The 21,612-nt window shown below is 42.9% G+C and overlaps 1 protein-coding gene across 4 annotated transcripts in view; it reads right to left on the bottom strand.

The window, feature by feature from the left end:
- Positions 1-21,612, bottom strand: part of LOC133509834 (cGMP-dependent protein kinase 1) — a 134,687-nt gene that overhangs the window by 37,934 nt on the left and 75,141 nt on the right. For 3 of the 4 annotated variants that reach the window (XM_061837239.1, XM_061837238.1, XM_061837237.1), the window contains 2 exons: positions 8,846-8,951; positions 2,327-2,390 (listed from right to left, as the gene is read on the bottom strand). In XM_061837239.1, the coding sequence (XP_061693223.1) occupies positions 2,327-2,390; positions 8,846-8,951 (170 nt within the window). Of the gene's footprint in view, positions 1-2,326; positions 2,391-3,916; positions 4,041-8,845; positions 8,952-21,612 lie in introns of those variants that run through there. The other variant, XM_061837240.1, reaches the window with a different exon arrangement.

A 21,612-nucleotide genomic window follows, 5' to 3' on the forward strand; every position in this document is an offset into this window, starting at 1 on the left:
TGGTCCAAGTCAGCGGATAATTGATGGCCGTCAGAATTGTATTTACTAGAAAAAAAAAAAAAAAATATATATATATATATATATATATATATACACAGTAAAGCCTCGGTTCTCGAACGTCCCCCGTTTTCGAACAATTCGGTTTTCAAACGAAAATTTTTTTGATTTTTTTTCTTCTGTTTTCAAACGAAAATCGGTACTCAAACGCCCCCGACAAAAACTTAATGCGCGCGGCACAAGCAGCTGATCCACAGCATGCTTTGTTATTGTCAATTCGAACGCCCCTCCGAAAAAATACCCGGAAATGGCATAATGCGCACGGCACAACCACCGCACTTTTGTTATTATGTATAACGCACCCTCTGTACATAGACGTGTCCCGGTAGTTTTTCTTCTTAACGAGGACTACCGTATTAACCCCCAATCGTGGCTCCAAAGAAGGGCAGTTGTTTGTCTAAAATTATTCTGCACTTTTGTTAATAAAAAAAGTTTACAAGGTGGAGCCCGAGTCGCTACAGATGTGGCAATGCACTCCCAGCCTAGTGTACTCTACTACTAAAGCATACATTTTATTCAAAAAATAAATATATTTCTTAAATTATTTATTATATAAAGTATTTAAACTATACATGTATTTTTTATTATGCAGATTATTATCAGGAAAATCTTAAAAAAATGCTTTAAAAAGCCGAATTTTTTTAGTCTTGGAACGCATTATTTCTTTTTCCATTCATTGTAATGGGAGTCATCGATTCGGTTTTCAAACAATTCAGTTTTCCAACCGTTTTCTGGAACAGATTGTGGTGGAGAACCGAAGCTTCTCTGTATTTTGCCTTTTGTTAGCTATACAATACGTTATGTAGCTCGCTAGTAAACTCGGTAGCGAGAAAAGTAGCAATGTAATGAGTGAATCGGTTTACGCAAAAATGACTTAACCAATTCCTTCAGAGGTTTGTTCACACAATACTGTATAACTAATTCCTTTAAACTTTGTAGAAGCAACAAGTACTGAATGTACATAGACTTAAAAGAAGACTAGTGCATATGCTCGCTAGTTAGCGCAAGGGACTTTTTGTTTACAGCTCTGGACTCAAAGCAGAGCTACTCAAAATTGTTTTTTTGATGGTTTTGTACAACTGACAAATGTTTTGTTGCAACATCATATTTTCGGCATGAAACACATATTTTTCCTTTTTTTGGCTTGAGTAGTTAAACTATACATGTATTTCTACTATGCCATTTATTATCAGGAAAAGCTAAAAAAATGCTTTAAAAAAGCCCAATTTTTTGGGGGCTTGGACGCATTATTTCTTTTTCCATTCATTGTAATGGGAAATATCGATTCGGTTTTTGAACAAATCACTTCTCGAACCGTTTTCTAGAACAGATTGTGGCCAAGAACTCCCAAAACTCTTGAATACGTGGGGAAAACCACCAACAAGCATTTTTTGGACTTGGTTTCACTCCCCAAGAAAAAATAAAATAAAAGATTGGGGGAAAAAAATGAAGAAAAATGGTACTGAATCATGTCCATGTCAGGGTCCACTGTACATTAAAAAAAAAAAAATTAAAATAAGAAATTCTTGAATACGTGGGAAAAACCACCAACAAGCGTTTTTTGTACTTGGTTTCACTCCCCAAGGAAAAAAATAAATAAAAGATTGGAAAAACAATGGTACTGATTGAATCATATCCATTTCAGGGTCCACTGCACATTAAATCTAAATAAATAAATTTAAAAATTCTTGAATATGTGAGGAAAACCACCAACAAGCATTTTTGGACTTGGTTTCACTCCCCAAGAAAAAAATAAATCAAAGATTGGGGGGGAAAAGAAAAAACAAGAAAAATGGTACTGAATCACGTCCAAGTCAGGGTCCACTGTACATTAAATCTAAATAATTAAATGAAAAAATGTGAGAAAAACCACCAACAAGCGTTTTTGGACTTGGTTTCACTCCCCAAGAAAAAAATCAATAAAAGATTGTGGTGGGGGGGGGGGGGGACAAGAAAAATTGTACTGAATCACGTCCATTTCATGGTCCACTGGAGATTAAATCTAAATAATTAAATAAAAATTGAATGAAAATGTTCTGATTTAAAAAAAATGCTACACATTTTACATACATTTTTTAATCATTTTGAAATCGTAACAAACGACCTCCCCCATCCGCCTGTCCAATATTTCCCGAACCCCGATCGAGATGTTCCGTACGCGTCAAGCAAATATCTGAGAGGTCCGTTTCACCGCGACCCAAACGTAGGGAACGGCGCTGGGGGTCGGGGGGCAACGATGTCGCCGTGTTGCGAAAAACAGAGCCCTGACCTCCTCAAGGACGTCGGCGACCTTGCTCAGGATGTCCTCCTGAAGGCTGTGGAAGGTGGGAACGCTGCAAAGACAAGAACAGGAAGCACTTTCAGGACGCCAATTACAACTCGGCGGCGTCATCTAAGCAGAGCTCATTAACAATGTATGGCAAAAAGGGCAACAGGGAGACGGTTATTATTCTATAGGTGCTGACCCGTTCTATGGTACAGCGTGTGCGTATTAATATTTAAGCATAAGCTGAGCAACGGGTCCGGTTACGCAGCGCTCAGGTGGTCGGACACACCAGAAAGAGGATCTAATTTTAGCCCCTTTTTTTTTTTTCATGGCTTTTCAACAGTTCCATCGAACTGTTCCACGCAGCTGTTATGGAGCCGACTAAACAAAAGAGTTTGAAAGGGAAAAAACCGGATCGGCAAACAAAGAGCTCATCTGGTGGCGAGGTCTCGCCTGCATCCCGCCCCCCACCCCAATTTCCATGTCGCATTACCGTAATCTGAATCATCTCATCGCTGCTGATCTTTATTCCGCTCCGCGCTTCCTCAATGGAGGCGAGCTGGCAATGTGGCGGTTGCAGCGGCGTAGCGTGGGGCCACGCGGCGACTCGAGTATTTTGGGAGGCAATATTGACCCTTTGTGACCCTGAGCATTCGGGCCAATTACGGCCCGTGGGCCACATCCGGCCCGTCCGGGGGGTTCCTACCACCCCTTGCTGATGTCATGGTTTATATGTGTGGCTATGTCATTTTAATGTGACTGATTATAATTTTGGAACACTTTTTATTTTTTTTTTATTCATGTTTATTTTTTTATTAATTTTTTAAGTTTTTTAAATTTATCAATTTTTTAAATCAATTTTCAATTTTAAATTAATTTTTAATTTTTAAATACTTTTTAAATTAATTCTCAATTTTTTTACTTTATTATTATTTTTTTAATTTTAATTTTCCTTCCTTATTGATAGCACATACTATAGTTACGCAAGTAGGTTACTGGAATACAATTTTTAGCATTATATAAAGATATTATGTTCATATTTACAACTTTATAAAGTCAAGATGGTATGCCGACACTTCGCAAACATGGCAGGAGTGGTCAGAAAACAAAGGATTTAGAACATATTATTTTCAAAATATATTCTGAATATTATTTTATTATTATTTATAATGATCACTCGCGGTTTTTAATGTTATGTCATTATCCAAGCCGCGTATCCTCACAAGGGTTGCAGGAAAGCCGGACCCTATCCCAGCTAGCTTCGGGCAAAGGACAGACTACACCCTGAACCGGTCGCCAGCCAGTCGCAGGCCAGATATCGACACCATCACTGAGCGGGAATCGATCCCACGCTGCCCACACCAAAGGCAGGCGTGTGTAACACTAGTGACTCCCGGTTTTTAATGATTGTTGTTTTATGTATGTTTAATGAATGATTATTCTTGATTACAAATACATATAATTGGATGGATAAATAACTATTCCTTAATACTGTATATACCGTAATTCCCGGCCTACAAAGCTCACCTGGTTATAAGCCTCAACGAGTACATTTGTCAAGGAAATACCATTTGGTATATACTTACGCCGCACCTGTGTAAAAGCCGCAAGTGCGCACATTGAAACCCACATTGAAACGAGATTACAAAGAAAGATGGTACACAGAAAGAGGTTAAGGCTAGTGCTAACGCTAGTGCTAACGGTAGCGCCATGCTAATGCTAGCACTAATGCTAGCGCCACGCTGACACTAGTGCTACCACTAGCGTCGTGCTAATGGTACCGCTAGCGCGGCCGGTTAAACAGGGCCGGTTGAAGTAAAACTTACCGGTAACACAGCAGCAACACGCTAGCACAGCGCTAACACTAGCGAAGCGCTAACAGGGCCATTAAAAGCCACTTCTTCGGCACATATATTCCAACGGTCTCACTGTTACGTTTTCCGCTCGAGTGCCCCCTTGCGGCCGTTGGAAAAAATGCACAAATTTGCCGCATAAACCGCACGGTTGAAAGCGTGTGGAGAAAAAAGTCACGGCTTGTAGGCCGGAAATTATGGTATATGTATCCGGATCCCCAAAATGTCACATTTTAATCAAATGTTACACAATTCAAAGCGCAATTGAGAGGAAGCGAATTCTTGGCCATCTTTGATGATCAAATTTATTTCATCTCAGGTATTTTCTCAATACAGTATATTTATATTCATTTTAAAAAATGTTATTATGTATTCGGATACATTTTATAAGTGGGAGCCAAAATGAAACATTTAAGGAACACTTTAATAATGGATTTTTCACGTGCGATTACGCAACAGCCGGCAGCGCAAATGGTCGCGCGAACGTCACCTATCACGCACGACAATCAAGTCGCGCTAACGATCATGCGGCTTATGATACCACTTTGACCTTTTCGCGGATCCTGTATGTGAGCGTCTGGCTACGCTCCGACTATTAAATAATACAATAATGCAGAGGAAGGCGATCGCTATCTCCCTCGCAAGACGACGTCTGGCTGCGTCGGGACTGACGTTAATGCAATTGCAATCTACTCCCTTTCGCCTCGTGAATATTTTCAACGGTTCGCCTTGGCCGCGTTTCTTAGATCGGCTAATGGAAAAATGTGCTCTCGAGAGGTGAGTGAAGGTTTGACTCCGGGTTTTGCTAACAAAGGGAGAAAAACATTTTGAGGTTATGAAGAGGGAAATGTGTGATTTTGACGCCGATGCAAGTCAAAATCCAAAAATACAGTTGAAGGCAGATTTGTAGCTGTAAACATGATTCAGAAAAAAAAAATGTCTCTGCTTACTTTTTGGGTTTGCCTATGAAGACCACGAAGACGACAGGTTGATTAGTCGATTGTGTCAGCATCGGTACCTCAAGCGTGTGGAAATACTTACCGTAATTTCCGGGCCTATAAGCCGCAACTTTTTCCACACGCTTTCAACCCTACCCGTCTATGCGGTGGTGCGGCTAATTTGTGTATTTTTTTCTAACGGCCGCAAGGGGGCACTCGAGCGGAAAAGGTAAGAGTTAGACCGGTGGAATATATGTGCCAAGGAAGTGACTTTTACCGGTATGTTTTTTTTTTTTTTTTTTAAGCGCTGTGCTAGCGCCGCGCTAGTGTGTTTCTGCTGTGTTACTACTGGCCCAACTCAGTGATTTAGGTATGTTTTTTTTAACCAGCTCTGTTAGTATTGTGCTACCGTGTTGTTACTGTGTAGCTGCCATGGCTTTTATTTTTTTACCGGTATGTTTTTTTTTTTTTTTTTACAAGCTATCATGTTGTTGCTATGTTAAAACTTTAAACTTTGAAAACTCTTTCTGCGTACCGTCTTTTTTGTAAATATCTCGTGTTTCAATGTGGGCACTTGTGACTTTTACACATGTGCGGCTTGCGTATGTACCAAATGGTATTTCCTCAACAAATGTACTGGGTGAGCCTTATAACCAGGTGCGCTCTGCAGGCCGGAAATGAGCTAAAAATGAAACCGGGAGCACAGTTACTGGAAAAATATGCCATTTTTTTCCTTAAATATAACAAGAGCACAAGTGCAACGAACACCCATCTGAAAAGCCGTTTGCTAACACTAGCTGACAAACGGGCAAAATCTTCAAGTACTTACGAAACGCCCTTCAGGGACAGTTAAAAGACAGACAAAGTACTGTGACGTCGGCTTATTGACGTCTTCAATGTGACAATGAACTCATATACAGTATGTTCTCAAAGAGCGTCAGACCTTATATAACTCTTGAGACAAGCAAAGTACCCTGCGGGTTTGCTGTAACATATTCTTGCAAATCATTCGCTCCAGTTCTGCATTTTTTCAATATTGTACTTTTAATATAATTCTCAGTTTACCAGTCAATCTACGTTCCTACCCTCACCTATGGGCATGAGCTGTTTGTCATGACCAAGAGAACAAGATCCGGGATACAAGCGGCCGAAATGAGTTTCCTCCGCAAGGTGTCCGGACTCTCCCTTAGAGGTAAGGTGAGAATCTCGATCATCCAGGAGTGGCTCAGTGTCGAGCCGCTGCTCCTCCGCATTGAGAGGAGCCAGATGAGGAGGCTTGGGGATCCGATTCAGATTCCTCCCGGACGCCTCCCTGGTGAGGTGTTCCGGGCACCTCCCAACCGGAAAGAGACCCTGGGGACGACCCAGGACACGCTGGGGAGACTATGTCTTTCACCTGGCTTGGGAACGCCTGAGGATCCCTCCAGAAGAGCTGAAAGAAGTGGCTGGGGAAAGGGAAGTCTGGGTATCCCAAGTCGTGACCCTGCGGTTGTTTTACAAGTTCTGACCATCCGCGGGGCCGTGAGCTAAACTACAAAACACGCAGCGTTAATCATTAAATGTTTTTTTGTTTTTTTTCTACGAGTACTCTGATGTTCCGCGAAGCTAATTTTGCTCAACTTCGGCGATCGTCCCGGCTCGGTTCGCCATTTCCGCTACGTCGCGGGCACCTGCGGCCAAACATTATTTTAACGGGTGGCTCTGATGACTTGCCGCATCCATCTGCCTCCCATGAAATAACTCTGTCAAAAAGTGACAGCTTCTGATCTCAATCACTGTGATTCATGCGCTCTGGTGTAGTGGAAGCGATCCTGCGGAAAGGCGAAAACGTGGCCCATTCGGATGTAAATGGGGGGGGGGGGACATCAAACGGTCTTCTTTGTCACGACCACAGCGGCGGACGGTATAAAACGTGTCGAGGTCTAGCAGGCAAACCGCATCCCGTGCGTCTTTTTCGACGCATTTAGCCCTTTCCGTGTCGTTTGATCCTCTTTCATCCTGTGCCGCGTGCAAGCAGATAAAACAGTCAGCGTGCCTTTAAAGTGATAATGGGCTTCTTCCGGAGAGAATAAAGATAAAGACAAATTACGCGAGTGACTTCATAAGTTATTTAAAGGGCACATGTTTTCCCAAACCAAGTTTTTCCTCGGATTTGGGATCTAATATTGTCTCTACGGTGCCTGAGTAGACACATGAAATTTGAATTAAAATCCTCCACGCATTTCCGAGTTCTAGACATTTTTCCGCCAAGAAGCCTGAAAACAGGTTTCCGCTGAAAAGTAATTTCCCTGAACTCCAGAAATGTTCATGTGAAGCCATTTATATCGCAGGGATTTAAGCAAGAACTGAAGTGGATTTAAGTCTGGATTTTGAATTGGAACCAGTTAGCTATTCAGAGGCGGATTTGTGGTAAGGTTTGGGGTTTTGTCCTGCTGTGTAACCCAACAGTGATTGATCTTGAGGGCACAAAATAGTGGCTGGATGGTCACCTTTCAAGAATTTCTGGACGGCAGAATTCATTGTTCCATTATTCAGAAGTTGTCCAGGTCCTTGAAGTGAAAAGCAGCCCCAGACAGTCACGCTGTCACCGCTATGTTTGATCTTCTTATTATCAAATGCTTTGTTTTAAAAGACAGATTTAATGGGCCGCACAACTTCCAAAGAGTTCGTCTTTCGTCACGTCAGAACAAAGAATAGCGCTCCAAAGTTTTCAAGCAGAAATCTGGAAGTGGGTAAATACAGTGGTACCTCGGTTTTCGAACGTCTTGGTTTTCGTACAAATAGGTTTTCGAACGAAAATTTAGAGATTTTTTTTTTGCTTTGGTTTTCGAACGGAAATCGGTATTCAAACACCCCGACCAGCTGACCCTCGACAATTTGTTGGAGGAAGTCGAAAAGTTGCTTCTTATTTTCGTGTTGGCGAGGAAGGGAGGAGATGTCGTCTGATGAGGCTGAAGGCTGGAAAGATGTCTCAAGTGCCCATATTAAAGCTATTTGCGCTAAATGGAGCGACATCCATAATTTTGTAGAACGTCATCACCCGAATAAAGCTGAATGTTGCAGAGCACTGCAAATTTTTAATGATGTTGTTATGAGCCACTTCAAAAAAAATGCTTGAAAGATGGCAGAAAAAAACATTATATTCATTCTTTGTGAAAAAAAAGGGGTGAGTCACCCCCACCAAAGACATTTGAAACTTGTTTTGCGTTGCTTTTTTCTTTTGTTCCATTAACTCTACCTCTAGTTGGAAGTTATTTTTTTGTTACGTACTTTCTGTGCAATTAAAAAACTAAATTTCTTCCCTCATTATTACTTGTTTAACGTTATTCTGCACTTTTGTTAATAAAGAAAAAAGGGTTTACAAGGCTGCATATTCTACTAGGCTAAAGCACACATTTTAAGCAAAAAATAAATACATTTCTTAAATGATTGCATAATATAAATTATTTAAACTATACATGTATTTCTACTATGCAGTTTATTATCAGGAAAAGCTAAAAAAAAATCGCTTTTAAAAAAACTTTTTTTTTAGGCTTGGAACGCATTATTTCATTTTCCATTCATCGTAATGGGAAAACGCGCTTTGGTTTTCAAACTTTTTGGTTTTCAACCAGGCTTCTGGAACGGATTGTGTTGGAGAACCAAGGCGCCAGTGTACTGATTCAGGTAACTGTATCGCTTTGCATTCCTATTGTTATTTCATAGCAGATCTTCTCGGGCCACTTTTTTACCTTTTTAAAAACTCCATATACTCCGTGTGCTTGATGAGACCCGTCCGCATCATGATGGTCTGGAAACATTGGCGGTCGATGGCCCACAGCTTCACGTTCGTCAGCGCTGGAAAGGAGAGCAGATACACAGAGAAATAAAAAAATGGAATAATATTTTTTACCAGGTCATGCATTGTTGGCTTCAAATTGTACGTATGCAGAGCAGGCATACGGCGACGTTGCCATCTTGAGCAGCAGAAATTGAAGCTGATATGCATACAGAATCATAACATTTTCTCAAAATGCATAGAGAGCAAAGTCTTATCCTAGCACGCAAACTTCACAAGCGAGCTCGGCGTTCACGGTTGTTTTTGGAATTCCACGCACGGGCGACTTTTTCGAAGTCACCCAAACGGCATCTTAACGAAGGTCAAGACTTGTTTTTTAAAATCGTTTTTTCCTCTGTCTTCCGTATTCAGACCGCGGTTAAAAACAAAAACAAATTAACGACGCGAGCAGCGATGAATGTCGACAAAATAAGGCAATTTTAAGAGGGGCTCTGCTCCAGGAGGCCTAAAAAATGTATTATTTTTGTTTTTTGTTTTTTTTTGTTTCCCCAAAACATCCTGGAACAGTTCACAACTTACATTTCCCGTCACGGAATTCAATTTGCGCTAGCCCTAAGGCATCGATCGGGCCGGCCCTCGCCTGATGCACATCGACGCGGCCACATGCTATACCACCCGGATCGTTCTTTGCGCTATAAAACATTCAGCGCTATTTCTTTTTCCGGTCCGGATAGCTTTCGGCTACGGCCGTCAGATTTCACCCCGCATTAGGGCCGCGTACACGCTGCAGGTTTTACACTAAGTGCTCCGGATCTGATTGTTATTGTCGGTTTATGTCGGGGCTTCGGATGGTGTCAGTTTTTGAACAATCATTTTCAAAAGTGTGGAGACAATTTTGAACCGCAGGCAACTCGAGACTGGTGGAGGTGAGGTGAAGTTTAACGGAAAATTCCGGTGGTTTGGAGTAACAGTGTATCCGATAGGTCATGAAATATGGACTCTATCTTGATAACGTGATGTTAAATCCTCTCCCGTTTAATAATGTGATTTTTTTACCGACAATTGTGAATTTTCAGGGGCGCTGCCATTTTCCCGAGTCACATGACTTACGGCCCGGTAGCTCAGCTGGAAAGCCTCACAGTTCTGAACACCCGGGTTCAATCCCAGGCCTCCCTGTGTGGAGTTTGCATGTCCTCCTTGTGCCTGCGTGGCTTTTCTCCGGGCACTCCGGTTTCTTCCCACACCCCCAAAACATGCAACATTAATTGGACACTAAATTGCCCCTAGGTGTGATTGCGAGTGCGGCTCTTTGTCTCCATGTGCCCTGCGATTAACTGGCGAACCAGTTCAGGGTGTGCCCCGCCTCCTGCCAGTTGACAGCTGGGATAGGCTCCGAGCACTCCCCGCGACCCTTGTGAGGATAAGCGGCTAAAAAAATGGCTGGATGGATAATATATACAGTGGTGCTTTAAGATACAAGTTTAGCTCTTCCTATGAGCACATTTGTAACTCAAAACACTCAAAAGAATCTTTACCTATTGAAATTAATTGAAATACCATTTTTTTAAAAATGGTTTTTAACTAATGATAAACTTAAATAGAGGAATTTTGCAACTTTTTATTGCTTCAATTGAGTGGGGATTGTGTTGCTCCTTCTGGCGTGTGGGTCTTGGCCACCTGGGGGAGTTTTAATACAGACGTAGAGATACACACAAAGATTTTCACAATTGACTCAGTCAGCTGAAGTAATAGTAATAATTATCCGCAAACGATAAATTTCGCCTGCAATATCCAGCGTGGACTCACAATATCGCAAAAGGAATGAGAAAAGACCATTATTTGAAGTGTTTGTATGTTTACGTGCACAGAAAAAAATGTAAATATACAACACAGTATTTTATTGCCTGCTATGGACACGTCGCGTCACCGAGTCGCGCGGCTCTTCGGTTTATGGGCGGAGCAGACTGGGCGGCTTCACGAGAGCGCCGGCGCGTCGTAAAAGTTCCCCCATTAAAAGCGTGTTTCACGGTCCTCGGCGGGGTCCCAAAACTCTCCCCGCATTTCAGCGCGACTGAGTCATCCACGTACAGAGGCTTTGCCCAGTCCCTGCTCTCTTTTTTTTTCCCCCCGCCATAATGACTTTATTTGTTCTCATTATTTCCAGTTAACTTGGGAATCGCTATTTTATATCATAAAAGCTCGTTACGGTGAAGGAGGATCGTGGAGTGGGGGCGGCGGGGGTGGCGGGGGTTTGATAATGACACCTTGTTTTGCTCGTGTTTTGAAAGTCTTTGTCTGGTACTGGAGCAGCATTTAACCGCTTAACAGCTGACACAAAATCGTTACCATTTTAGATTTCCTTGGTAGTTAAATCCCGCGTTCCGTAGTTTGGCATTCATGAATTTGCCTCTCCAAAGATTTTTTTGGGGGGGTTTAGCCCAATCCATGTCGCATGTAAAAATATTGATCTGGCGCCATCTTGTGGCATTTAGTCAAGCCATTGCTCTATCTAATAGAATATTTCTCGTCAGGCGGCACGGTGTCTTAGCTGGGAAAGCGTTAGCCTCACAGTTCTGAGGACCAGGGTTCGATCAAGACCCCGCCTGTGTGGAGTTTGCATGTTCTCCCCTTGCCCGCGTCGGTTTTCCCCGGGCACTCCGGTTTCCTCCCACGCCCCCAAAATCATGCAACATGAATTGGACACTCTAAATTGCCCCTAGGTGTGATTGTGAGTGCGGCTGTTTGTCTCTACGTGCCCTGCGATTGGCTGGCAACCAGTTCAGGGTGTACTCCGCCTCCTTCCCGTCGACAGCTGGTATAGGCTCCAGCACTCCCCGTGACTCTTGTGTGGATAAGCCGCAAAGAAAATGGATGGATGGATGGATGATTATCAGTATGTTTGTACTCTCTGCATTGTTGTAGTTGTGTAATTTTTTTGTTGACCTAAAAAAAAATGACAGAAACATCTATAGCCAGGTATAATGTTATTATATATATATATATAATTTTTTTAATTCAATTTATCCTTTTTTATCTGACCGCACAATAATTTTTTTCAAGAAACCTACCCCCGCGTCTTAATAATTGCTGTGAGATGTGATTTGATGTCATTTTTCAGTCGTACTGTTCTTGTTGCTACGGGATACCACAATTTCCTTTGGGATGACTGAAGTTTTAGTTCTCGGCCACACCACTGTGAACTACAACCGCAATAAGAAGCACGTTGGAAGTGCCCAAATAGAGTTTTGTTATCGGTGTAAAAGACGGCACTCAGAGTGAAGCTGCTCGAGTTCTGCGGGCCAATCACTGGAAATGGAAGAAGCGAATAGCATGACATTCATATTCATATAAAGTTTTACTACCGTAATTTCTGGCCTACAAGCCTCAACTTTTTTCCACACGCTTTCAACCCTGCGGTTTATGCGGCTAATTTGTGCATTTTTTTCTAACGGCCGCAAGGGGGCATTCGAGCGGAAAAGGTGGAATATTTGTGCCAAGGAAGTGACTTTTACCGGCCCTGTTAGCGCTGTGCTAGCGTGTTGCCGCTGTGTTACTGCCTTGTCTCAGTGATATTTACCGGTATGTTTTATTTTAACCGGCTCTGTTCACGTTAGTGCGAGCTCGGTGCTAGCGTTAGCGTTAGGGCTCGCGTTGAACTCTTTCTGTGGACCGTCTTTGTGAATATCTCGCGTTTCAATCTGGGCACTTGCGGCTTTTACACAACTGCGGCGTATGTGTGTACCAAATGGTATTTCCTTTACAAATGTATTCGGTGAGGCTTGTAACCAGGTGCGCTCTGTCGGCCGGGAATTACGGTGTACACTGTATTAAGGAATAGTTATTTATCCATCCAATTATACATTGAAAGCTAGCTGGGATAGGGTCCGGCTTTCCCGCAACCGTTGTGAGGATATGCGGCTTGCATAATGACATGAGATTAAAAACCGTAAGCGATCATTATAAATAATAATAGAATAATATTCAGAATGTATTTTGAAAATAATATATTCTAAATTCTTCGTTTTCTGACCGGTCCCACCGTGTTTGCGAAGTGTCGGCATACCATCTTGAATTGATAAAGTTGTAAATATGAACATAATATCTTCATAGAATGCTGAAAATTGTATTCCAATAAGCTGCTACTCGCTTAACTATAGTATGTGCTATCAATAGGGATAGACTTGTAACCAGGTGCGCTCCGTAGGCCGGGAATTACGGTAGTTTTAAAAAAAAATGTATTTTTTTTCTTATTTGCAAATGTTCAGAAGGTGAAAAATATAAATATTTTCATCAAATCTGTAACAAGACCCCTCTCGCAACCACATCATAACCATACTATGAATAAAAATCACTTTAACTCCAAAGTCAACCAGCGTGTGAACCATTTTGAGCTTCACTGTACATTCAAAACGGACGTCCTCTCTAATATTTCCCCGTCTCTACGGAGACAATTTCATAAATAGGCCCGATCGGCAGGGGAGGCATCCTCATTACACAGCCTGACACCCTTATACAGTATCTGGCGGCGACAGAATATCACAAATCACGCTACAACAATTAAATACGTTGCACAAAATGCGGTTTTATGCCCTGCACATAAAAAAAAAAAAAAAACAAGTGAGAAAAATGATTAGGTTCGTCTTCTAATTTGATCCTCGGGTCACACGGGTGGGAGGTCGGACGTCAGCGGCTCCCGAGCCGAGCCCGCGGCCGCGTTTTGGGGCGGGAGCGAGGCGGTGGGTTGGGGGGGGGCGCTGGGAAATAAGATGGGAGGCAAACCGCTCGGTAAGCGTCTTTCTCTCAGGCGCCGCTAAATTGCGCCGAGACCCGGGGAACTAGTTATCTGATAGCAGAGGACGCTGATGAATGTTGTAATGCTCACGAGTTGCCAATTAGCTTCCTGGGGCCTGAGCGGAGTTGGGGGGGGGAATGAAAGGTTTGAAGGAATTTTGGGGAGCGTGGCGGGAGGATTAATGAATTTTTTAGAATAACGCCATTAAGGAGGGGAATTCATTTATGTGGCTGTTGCTAAGGAGACATATTGGGGAGAAAATGGGTCGCCGGAGCAAACTTACCCCTGCCGCGAATGACGACTCCGCGAGTTATTGATGCAAAAAAAAAAATCGTTTGTAATTGCCTATAAATGCCACAGAACAGCACCAAAAAAAATGATTTTTGTCTAAATGAAGCCCCTTGACTCACTTCACCGTTTCTCGTCACCAAGCACTACTTTTGTTAAAATGACCCTCCTAAACTCACATCGCCATAGTTTCTGGCACCAAGAAGCCACAGATGGTCCAAAAGCAAAGCTTTTACCAAATGAAGCTCCTCAACATCACATCAACATAGCTCCCCAGCACCAAGATGCCACAAGATGGTTGCAAAGCACTACTTTTTGTCTGAAATAAGCCAAATAACTCACTTCAACGCAGTTCCTCGGCAACAAGGTGCCACAAGTTGGAAGAAAAACACTACTTTTGCCTAGATGAAGCTCCTCAACATTACATCAACATAGCTCCCCAGCACCAAGATGCCACAAGATGGTTGCAAAGCACTACTTTTTGTCTGAAATAAGCCAAATAACTCACTTCAACGCAGTTCCTCGGCAACAAGATGCCACAAGACGGTTGCAAAGCACTACTTTTTGTCTGAAATAAGCCAAATAACTCACTTCAACGCAGTTCCTCGGCAACAAGATGCCACAAGACGGTTGCAAAGCACTATTTTTTGTCTGAAATAAGCCAAATAACTCACTTCAACACAGTTCCTCGGCACCAAGATGCCACAAAATGGTTGCAAAGCACTACTTTTTGTCTGAAGTAAGCCAAATAACTCACTTCAACGCAGTTCCTCGGCAACAAGGTGCCACAAGTTGGAAGAAAAACACTACTTTTGCCTAGATGAAGCTCCTCAACATTACATCAACATAGCTCCCCAGCACCAAGATGCCACAAGATGGTTGCAAAGCACTACTTTTTGTCTGAAATCAGCCGAATAACTCACTTCAACGCAGTTCCTCGGCAACAAGATGCCACAAATTGGAAGAAAAGGATTACTTTTGTTTAAATGACCCTCCTAAACTCACATCACCATAGTTTCTGGCACCAAGATATGAAGGGTAAAGGGTTATGAAGGGTAAATCCATCCTCCCGAGTGTTCGAGCAATATCCAGCAATGCAACGAGCCGGCATTTTGGCTAACACGAAGGAACAACGAACTCCCTTCCCGGAGGTATAACTAATGAGTCCACTTGAGGGCAGTCCTGCGATGTACATCACTTCCTGCTTCTTCTCAAAAACAAATCCCTCGAGAGGATTTTCATGGCGGGAGTTACAAAAAGCCATATACGTCAAAATTTTGTGGTGGAAAAAACGGATGGGTCCATACCGGCTGCCAATTTTTTCATTAATAACATACTAAAAAGCATCAATTTCATGACAGTGGCACTTTTAAGATAATGAACCTCTCATGTAGGAAAGGAGAATCATCGTTGCAGAAGCTCTTTTCCGCTGCTTAATCCACGACGGGAGCTGCTGTCGACCACAGCTCACACAATACTGTTACAGCTAACCCTGTAAAAACAAAATACAGTGCCGCATCGAACGCATCATACCAAACCAAACCTCCAAACAACAGTGGAGGACAACAATCCAAAAGGAGATAGAGGGTACTAGGGCAGGGCGGCCTATACCATAGTAATAACATAGTTATAAATGTTACACAACACTAAACAAGACACACGCTCATTTGTTTGCCCCTGTTATAACTCAGCGTAACTCAATTTCATGCCTCCGGGTATTATGCAAATGGCACATGTGCTCATCTTGTAATTCACTTTGTTGCCAATAGAATTGTGACACGAAACGACGAAGCATATTTTCATTACGCGAAGTCACGGCGGTTTCCATTCTGCATTTTTACCTCAAGCTCGGTGGCTTTTTACGACGTTGAGAAGCGTTTGAGTGGAGTGTGTTTTCGCGCCAGGGAAACCCATCCCAAAACTCCGGCAGGCTTATCCCAATGCACTTAAAATAAAGATAAGAGCGCCGTCTCAAGCCGCGAGCTGACAAAAACAAAAAAACAAGACGCGCGTTTGTCGGCGCTGGAGCGTCAACAATGCATTTGACACTCACTGCTGTGTGCACGCGTCGCAATTGACAAAAACCTTTAAAATAAATATTTCCACTGACATAATATTTTTTAAGATTGTCTGTCTGGATTAAACACAGACGCGCGCACACACACATATATAGCTAAATGCGACAAATGCTTTGAAAATAAAACTAAAAAATTATATTAAACAAAATAAAAAGATCTGATGTGGCATTTTGTGAAAATAAAATTAAATTGACTGGAAATGACATAAAACATAAATGAAAAAAAAACAATGACACACTAATGTGAAAAATGACTAATTTAATGAAGAATTATATCTGCGAGCAACAGTATGGTTTCATGCCTAGAAAGAGTACCACAGATGCATTATTTGCCTTGAGGATGCTCGTGGAAAAGTACAGAGAAGGTCAGAAGGAGCTACATTGCGTCTTTGTGGATCTAGAGAAAGCCTATGACAGAGTACCAAGAGAGGAACTGTAGTACTGCATGCGTAAGTCTGGTGTGGCAGAGAAGTATGTTAAAATAGTACAGGACATGTATGATGGCAGCAGAACAATGGTGAGGTGTGCCTTAGGTGTGACAGAGGAATTTAAGGTGGGGGTGGGACTGCATCAGGGATCAGCTCTGAGCCCCTTCCTGTTTGCAGTGGTAATGGATAGGCTGACAGATGAGGTTAGACTGGAATCCCCTTGGACCATGATGTTCGCAGATGATATTGTCATATGCAGTGAAAGCAGGGAGCATGCAGAGGAACAATTGGAAAGATGGAGACATGCACTGGAAAGGAGAGGAATGAAAATTAGCCAAAGTAAAACAGAATATATGTGGCGGAGGAGAAAGTGAAGCTGGGCAGGGAGAAGAGATGCCGAGGGTGGATGACTTCAAATACTTGGGGGCAACAATACAGAGCAATGGAGAGTGTGGTCAGGAAGTGAAGAAACGGGTCCAAGCAGGTTGGAACAGCTGGCGAAAGGTGTCTGGTGTTCTATGTGACAGAAGAATCTCCGCTAGGATGAAGGGCAAAGTTTACAAAACAGTGGTGAGGCCGGCCGTGATGTACGGTTAGAGACGGTGGCTCTGAAGAAACAACAGGAAGCGGAACTTGAGGTAGCAGAAATGAAGATGCTGAGGTTCTCGCTCGCAGTGACCAGGTTGGATAGGATTAGAAATGAGCTCATTAGAGGGACAGCCAAGCTGGATGTTTTGGAGACAAGATTCGAGAGAGCAGACTTCGATGGTTTGGACATGTTCAGAGGCGAGAGAGTGAGTATATTGGTAGAAGGATGCTGAGGATGGAGGCTCCCAGGCAAAAGAGGCGAGAGGAAGACCAAAGAGAAGGTTTATGGATGTGGTGAGGGAAGACATGAGGGCAGTTGGGGTTAGAGAGGAAGATGCAGGAGATAGGCTAAGATGGCAAAAGATGACACGCTGTGGCGACCCCTAACGGGACAAGCCGAAAGGAAAAGAAGAAGAATTTAGATTATTCTTGGGTAAAAATGAAAATATGTAAATTAGTGCACATGCGTCAGACTTTCACCAACAACCCAGGCAAAAACTTACGATATCTCCGAGGCAAAAAAAAAAAAAACTCGCCTCTAAATTTAAATGGATTGGTTCATAGATACTTCCTTGACACCAATGACTGCTTTCCGGTTGGCTCGAGCTTTGCCGCCATTTTGTGACATCTTAGCGTGTTACAGAAAAAGCACCAAAAAATCTGCGAATAGGTGAGCTCCCCCCCCCTTTTTTTTTTAAATAGCTGCAAATACATTCAACTGGGAAAAAAATATGAATTTGTAAAAATCAAACTGCGAGCAGGGAAGGGTGCGGTAATATCGGATTCACTAACTTTGGCATGGAGTTTGATTTGACGGCTGCACGTGAACGGGAGCCCAAAAACGCACCGCAATCCACCGCACGGATGTCAACACTCTCCCAAAACTGATTCGAAGACGGAAAACCGTCATTTAAAAAAAAAAAATGTAAAAAAATCAACACCAGATGATGCGACTGACAGAATCCTGGCAGGATTTCCGCCCGCCCCTAAATCAAAGCCTATGCGGCGCGGCAACGGAAATGTGTGAAATGATATTAATCAAATGTGCCGCATTGTTTATTCAGACGCTCTTGCCCGCAGGTGCTGATTTTAGCACTTGCCGGTGTTTAGCAAGGGGGTTGCATCTCCAAACTAATGAGCGAGAGCTCTCGCTCGGGTGTATTATTATAATCAGAGAAGGCGTTTGAATTGTTCCTGCTCATCAAAATGTGACGTGCCTTCATATTTTTTTTTTTTTTTTTTTTTTTTTTTGCAATTTCCCCCACACACGAGCGCAAAGCACGGAAGGAGTGCGGCGGCTGTCGCGGGAGAGCAGCGCAGGCTCCGTTTCCCTAAAGTCATTAAAAGCATCAAGTTGGGTCGGACTGACGGAAGCGGAGCATGAGAAAGGTACGACGGGTCAACAGACACCACGTTCGGTCAGGCGGAGCTGCAGGTGAATACATCGGGGATTCCCTGCGTATTTTATAACCTCCGGCGAAGCCTACGTTAGCGTTGTTAATGAGTTATAACACAACAGCAAAGAACGGAAACAAATTCCAATTGGATGCAAATTTGAAAAGGGCTCTGATACTGAACATACACCAAAGCTTCGGTTTTCGAATTTTTTTTTTTTTTGTTTGCTTCTGTTTTCTGACAAAAATTGTTACGCGAACGCCCCTGACAAAACCCGGAAATAACAAAATGTGCGCGGCGCAAGCAGTTGATTTCGCGGACTACCGCACTTTTACTGCACTTTTGTTAATAAAAAAAATTGCTACAGATACGGCAATGCACTCCCAGCCTAGCGTACTCTACTACTAAAGCATGTATTTTAAGCAAAAAATAAATACATTTCTTAAATTGTTTTATAGTATAAAGTATTTAAACTATACATCTATTTCTACTATGCAGTGTATTATCAGAATAAGTTTTAAAAAATGCTTTAAAAAGCCTAATTTATTTAGGCTTGGAACGCATTATTTCATTTTCCATTCATTGTAATGGAAAAACGCACTTTGGTTTTGAACGTTTTGGTTTTCAACCAGGCTTCTGGAACGGATTGGAACGAGAACCAAGGTGCCACTGTATTGATTCAAGTAACTGTATCGCTGTGCATTCCTATTGCTATTTTATGTTATTTCTTGTATTATCAGAAAAAGGTAAAAAAAAAAAAAAAGGCTTTAGAAAGCCAATTTTTTTAGGCTTGGAACACAATATTTCTTTTTCCATTCATTGTAATGGGAAACATTGATTCGGTTTTCGAACAAGTCACTTTTCGAACCGTTTTCTGGAACGGATTGTGGTCGAGAACCGAGGCATCGCTGTATTTTGCCTTTTGCTAGCTACACAATACGCTTGTTAGCTTGCTAGTACACTCGGTACCGAGAAAGGTAGCAATGTAAAAAATGCAAATGCAAAAATGACATAACCAATTGCTACAGAGGTTTGTTCACACAATATTGCACAACTAATTCCTTTAAACTTTGTAGACGCAACAAGTACTGAATATACATAAACTTAAAAGAAGACTAGTGCATATGCTCGCTAGTTAGCGCGAGGGACTTTTTGTTTACAGCTCTGGACTAAAAGCAGAGCTACTCAAACTTGTTTTTTGGAAGGTTTTGTACAACCAACAAATGTTCCGTTGCAACAGCGTATTTTTTATTTTATTTTTTTTACAACTCCTGTGCCAAAGCCTCACAACTTTTGACAGCTTTCGCATATCAGCCATTCGCTACACAGACAAACTGTTTTGATAATTCTGCCGCGTGTCGGCCCGCCCGCCGTCATCCGCGCTGTGTGTAGCGTACAGAAGGCTTGTATATTCCGGAGGAGAACGGAGGGAATTGTCGTTACGTAAGGTGTTTCTATTCCTGGACGGATGGATCGCGCTCGAGCAATGTCCAACCGCCTCCGTCATTAAAATTCAGAACAGACAGCCACACTTGTGGGAGTCGTTAGAAGAACCCGTAGCGCTGCGAGGGTGCTCTGTTCCACACAAAAGTATTCACGTTATAATAATCATTGGTGAACGAAGAGGCCAGAAGTCGTCACCGTGCAATCACCGATGTGGGAAACGCCAAACCTCGGATCTGATACCGTACCGCAAGTAGCTAGACGCACGTCACGGGATCTGAAGCATTGTTCAAAAAGTCTGACAGAGTCTGATTATGTTTTCCTTGTGAAAAATGTGCAAAAAAAAATACTCATTTGCGAGTTGGTTAGTGGGGTTAGCGAACAACTACATTCCCACATAATGACATAAAACACGAGAAAATTCGCAGTTAGCTAATTAGCTAGCAGGCACATGATGAATTGTATTTTTTATATAAATGAACAGACATCTGCGAAACCCAAAATCCTGACTCCAAAGGGTGTGGGGGGGGCTTCATTGGGCCAACAACGAATGACCCCGTCCGCCGGGAATCGCTCCTCGGTCGGCGTGCGCGATAAATTTTAATTGTTTGTTGCCCTAGTCATTAGAGACAATCAAGCTGAAACAATTAGGCGGGGGAGGAAATGTGTTTGAATAACCCGATAAGTCTCCGTCCGTGCGTGCCGAGCCGCAGAAAATCAAATGAAGCGGAAATTGCGTTTGTTTGCTATTTATCAGCGACGGACTATTTTTGGCTCCCCGGCGGAGGTAATGGCAGGTCGTGGGCCGCCGTCGTATGTCATCCCCGTATGATTGATGTGGATTTTCGTGAGAAGCCCCTGTTACGTTTTCTCTCGTACGTCGTCGGGCAGATGTGGACAATAACGTCTGAAGATAACGCGGCGCTCCGAGAGTGTAGCCACGTACGTCAACTGGCTTTTAACCCCCCACCCCCCACTCTCGGGGGGTATGACTCATTGTTTTAAAAGAGACACTTTCAGTTCGGTGAAGATAAGTATTCTGACGAGAGGGGGGAGGAGGCCCACCAGACCAGATGACGAAATTGGTCATCGGGAACAAACCACTCTCGGCACAACGGACGTCGCACTGACTTCGCCTCCCCGTTTGGTTAGCGCGTAGCATATTTGCCGCTCCCTTCGGACGGATATTAACAGGTCGCGTCCCTCCTCTCACGAAATAATCGCGCATTTTCTTCCCAAGGCAACTGCCGTGGCTCGTAGTTTGAAAACCTCGTCGCTTCCTTTCCACGGGGGAAATTAGAATCGGCGATCGGCTCGGCGGCTTTGCGACCGTCGAGGTGACGCGTGATTATTCCGGGGGAACGGGCGCCCTGTCGAAATCCCTTCGAAATTGATGGATCGATATGTCGGCGGTCGATCTGTCGGTGGAATCGGCGAGGTTGCGAGGCTAACGGTGGAGAAAAAAAGTATTTGTACACCGTGCTATAGTCCAAGTTCTCCCACTTAGAAATCACGGAGGGGTCTGATCTAAAAAGAAAAATCCAGAAATCACAACATGTGATTTTTTTTGGGGGGAACAATATATTTGTGTGATACAGCTGCAAATAAGTATTTGAACACCTGTCTATCGGCTAGAATTCTGACCCTCGAAGAACTGTTAAACCGCCTTTAAAAGTCCACCTCCACTCCATGGATTATCCTGAATCAGA

The sequence above is a fragment of the Syngnathoides biaculeatus genome, chromosome 12, assembly GCF_019802595.1.
Source record: "Syngnathoides biaculeatus isolate LvHL_M chromosome 12, ASM1980259v1, whole genome shotgun sequence".
Classification (NCBI taxonomy): domain Eukaryota; kingdom Metazoa; phylum Chordata; class Actinopteri; order Syngnathiformes; family Syngnathidae; genus Syngnathoides; species Syngnathoides biaculeatus.